A 4,365-nucleotide genomic window follows, 5' to 3' on the forward strand; every position below is an offset into this window, starting at 1 on the left:
CTAATAAAAAAAATTATTGACATACACATAGTGATGGGTCCCCCAAGTTACCGGACCACCCCTACTGAAAATATATTCGGTTATACATTACCTGTTGCTGTTTAATTTAAAACACATAGTCAGTGTGTGTGTACCCTATCCTCAAACTCTTTGTCAGGTTCACAACTTCCTTTTGTAGGAGTCTGCCAAGCCATTGATCAATAAAATGAGTAAAGGCTGCAAACATCTAGGAACTGTCCTACGATGTCTTGCAAATGTGTCCTGGTGCTTCCCACCTCTTATCTCTTATTTATAAATTCAGATTTCAGGACGTCAATAAACCTCACACCTGGCTTTCCCTCTGATTTTATTCCACAGCTTTCCAAAAGGTAGGCTATTTTCCCCCCTCTTTTGTCTTCAGTGCATTTCACACAGCCCAACATGGCTGATTCGTTCCAAAGCTTTCCAGAGAGCAACTCCATGTCTCGACAGCCTTTTCAGTGTTGTCAGGATCTTCCTTCCAGTCTACGATTGCAGAGTGGCTGGCTCCGCTGCAAGTTGAAAAATAAACAAGCGCTTTCTGGCCGTACTTTGTTCAGCTCTTCTCTTTATCTGTTTCCCTTATCCAGTTGCCCTTTCCCCCGGGTCCCTAGCACTTTTTTTTTTTTTTCCTACCATCAGTTGCCTTTTTGTTCTGGGTCTTTTTATCTCCTGTTCTTCTCCTGCAGTTCCAGTCAAACCCCAACCCCAAACCCACACATCCTTTGGTCACATTGCCCTTAGTGATTAAAACAATAGCCATTCTGAGCTTACTTTAAAAAATTAAAAAAGGCCTCAGAAAATGTTCAGTGCTCCCAATTTTATTTTTATTTAATGCTAAAAGTTAAAGAAAAAAAAAAGGTACTGTAAATCTGACAAATGACAGAATGCATGTGATTTTTCCATAGCGTGATTTTAAAATATAATAGTGTTGATATCTGAGATTACACTCACTTCAGCTGACATGAGTTTCATCATATATAGAAAAAGTATCACCTTCAACTTAAAAAAAAAAAGTAAAGGTTAAAAGGTGGCACACTTTAAAAATACTTGGTGGCCAAGGAAAGGTATATAGTAAAAGTTGTAAACCATGTGTACGTTCTCATAACTTTTAATGTGAGGCCACATGAAAGACAGCACATCTGTTATATTCTATAAATTGTTAAAGCAAAAAAAGGGAAAGCTTCAACACCCCATCCCCTAATATTTTGAGTATTAAAAGCACAGCTGAAATATTTAGGATCTTAAATCTGATACTGCCCATGTACAGTAAGTAGCTTTCTGACACTTTTATCCAGCTGTGGAGAATCTCTGCACTGTCATCAGGTACAACAAAACATCAAACCCATGTCCCAGTGTTAACTTTTTAACTTAAGAGAATGCCAGAAAAATAACCCGGATCAACATTTTACAGCTGCAAGCCTTCCACGAAGGCCACCCAAGGGCCGGGCGGACTCATGCAGACCTTAGTTTTTAATGGGAGTAACCTCAATACACAGCCCTTTAAAGCTATTCCTATTCTCCCCCCTCCTTACACACCAGCACAGAGAAACCATAGGTTGTCTTTTCCACAGCTGGACAGACTTATTCAAAACAGCAGGATGGTTCTTTATTAATCTTTTTTGGAAAGCTTATCTGTATTGAGATTGCAAAGCATACAGATAGCTACCACGAATTAGGTCAAATGACTGATCAACTTGTAAAGTCTATGAGGTCAAATTCCAGTTTATAATAAAGTGCTTAGATACACATTTATACAACAAACCATAATAGTTGAATTCTTTACACATGTCTTTATGGGCATGTAAAATTGACTCTGTGTTTCTGCATGTGTGCATTTACATAAGAGAAACCAGTCTGATCTGAGTCATAGATGCGCCAATTAAAAAAAAAAAAGTGTAACAACAAACTGGTTAATCATGCAAGTCTGTTTGTAATATAACAATGACCGGTAACATGAATTTGCACAGCATTAATAATAGGTGCACTCATTAAAAACACTACAAAAAAAAAAACTGTATTTGGTGCAGTATCTGATTTTCAAGTGTTAATAACTCGACCATTAAAAAAATATTTGAGCAATTTAAAAAAGAAAGACAAAAACGTAACTAAAAAAGAATCCAAAGAGGGTAACAATCTCTATCTTCAAACTAAAACAGAAGCTAGGTCGTAAACGATACACATAAGTTGTAGTAGACCTTGAAGCCATGATTCAGCCTAATTAGAGGGCCAAGTTACAAACACCTGAACATAAAAGGATTTAAAATAGTGTTCCTGTCAATGTTAAATCGTAACAGCACAAAAGAAAAACCAGTATCACTGTGAGACAACTATTTCTAATAACAGATGATTTATTGGTTTAAAAAAATCATTTTACTGATGCAAAATAGTAATCAAAAGAAATTAGTTTACAAAAGGTTTCTAAGAATAGTTTGAGAGGTGGGGCCTGCCTATTATTAAAACCCTTTCTTTAATTTTCACTAGTTTATCTTTTTTTTTTTTTTCCCCCAGAAGAACAGTATTATTCACTTGGTATTTCAAACACATGTAAGAAGGAAATTACAGGCCTCCCCCACCCCCAGCTGGGCTGTCACGGATATGCCCACGGGCAGAGCCGGCGGCACCGCGCGCTCCTCCTGCCATCGTACCATACTGTATTTAGCACTCACTAGCGACAGGGTGTCGGTGATAGTACCAACAGCAGTAGCACTACAGGTAAATGATAAAACAGAACAAAACACAAAACAGAAACAAAACCAATCCCACAATCTCCAAGTTCACCTGAACCGTAACTTCTCTTGCGACTCGTTTCAAAGGAAAGACACGACCAACAACAAACAGAGCTCTGGGGTGTTTAAAAAGATGAAGTGGCGCTGCAGAGCCAGGCTCTGTTCAAAAGACAGCAGTGCCATCTTGTATACACCACCATCCATTATCACCGCCTTCAGTCACTGAATTGGGTATTATGTAACCAACTAGCATGCAGCATTGTACTCATACAACTGATCACGTGGGCAGTGAACAGTGGTCAACTTTGCCTTTAAAAAAAAAAAATCCCCCCCACCCACCCCCAAAACCACACAGTCCTGAAAATCTCTCAGCAGCAACTCTCAGGCAGTCATCAATATCCCAACAACTGAAATTTAAGAACAAAACAGAGAAAGATTCAAAATCTATTTTCCTACTACTCTGAGAGGACAATGTTTTGGGGTAAACTTGGTGACATTTCTCAGTGGCATGCCGCCCATTTCACAACAGTGCCCCCTTCGCTCATTCCCTTTCCTTCTCCACCAACTGGCCTCCAGCCTGAGAGAGGGGCCAGCAATAAGGAATAACAGACAGTAAGGCAATCTTACAATGTCAGAAAATGTATTTGGCTTTTTTTTTTTCTTTTTAAAATAAGTGCATACAAATACAGCTAGAAGCATTTCGGATTTGCCAAGTGCTCTAAAAAAGCAGCGCAAGTCACAGCCTACATTGAACGGTAACTGTCACCAGGATAATAAAGCACAAAGATATGCTAATAACATTAACAAAAGAAGAAAATGCCTTTATAAGTACATACCTTTTGTCGTCAAAAAAAAAATATAGAAACACAATGTATTCAAAAAAATCAAAATTATACAGCCATGTTTATGAAGTCTACATTTCCCTTGTCTTGGATATATATATATATATATATATATGTGTGTGTGTGTGAGTGTGTGTGTGTATATATATATATATATATATATATATATATGGAGATATATACACAATTCAAGCAGTTTTAGTTAAGGGTAATCATTGGGTTTTTCTGAAACCGGAAAGTCACGAGTCTCTCTCTTTTTTCACTTTCACATCTCCAGCAAGGATGGTTGCAATTTCCCCTTGCATAAAGGCCCAGGGGACATTGGAGCCCACAAGAGGGCATTTTTCCCCACTGGGACAATAGACCTCTCCACTAGCTCCCTGCTGTTTGATGCTTTGTCTGGAGCAAGGGAAGCAGAACTTGTGCGAAGGGACAGACGGGCACTGCACAAAGTGGGTGTCCTCCAGCCGCTCGTGGCAGAGGGTGCAGCATAGAGGGGCGCTGGCTGCCAGAGAAGAGTCTGGGAGGCTGGCAGGGTGCACTGGCTCCAGTCCTCCTGTGCTGCCTGCCCCCTGGCCCCCCACCTCTCTGGGGCCTAGCCTTCTTTGGTTCATAGAGGACGGAGAGGGTGGACTGCTGCTATTCCTCCTGGTAGTGGAGTGAACCTGGTTGGCATCTTTCGAGGCATGACTGCCCCCTGCATTGTCTGCCACTAAGATCAGGGCTGCCATGGGCGACTGGCCATTCTGAGCCGCTTCAGGCGGTGTGGTCCGGTT

At 40.3% G+C, this 4,365-nt stretch overlaps 1 protein-coding gene across 1 annotated transcript in view; it reads right to left on the bottom strand.

Moving 5' to 3' along the window:
- Nucleotides 1-823: 823 nt before the first annotated feature.
- IRF2BP2 (interferon regulatory factor 2 binding protein 2) overlaps nt 824-4,365 on the bottom strand; it is a 5,516-nt gene continuing 1,974 nt past the window's right edge. The window contains exon 2 of the mRNA XM_081824295.1: nt 824-4,365. This exon is cut by the window's right edge and continues 7 nt beyond it. Within this exon, the coding sequence (XP_081680421.1) occupies nt 3,829-4,365 (537 nt within the window). The 3' untranslated portion in view covers nt 824-3,828.

Source organism: Leptonychotes weddellii, chromosome 6 (assembly GCF_054177405.1).
Source record: "Leptonychotes weddellii isolate Sample4059 chromosome 6, ASM5417740v2, whole genome shotgun sequence".
NCBI lineage: Eukaryota > Metazoa > Chordata > Mammalia > Carnivora > Phocidae > Leptonychotes > Leptonychotes weddellii.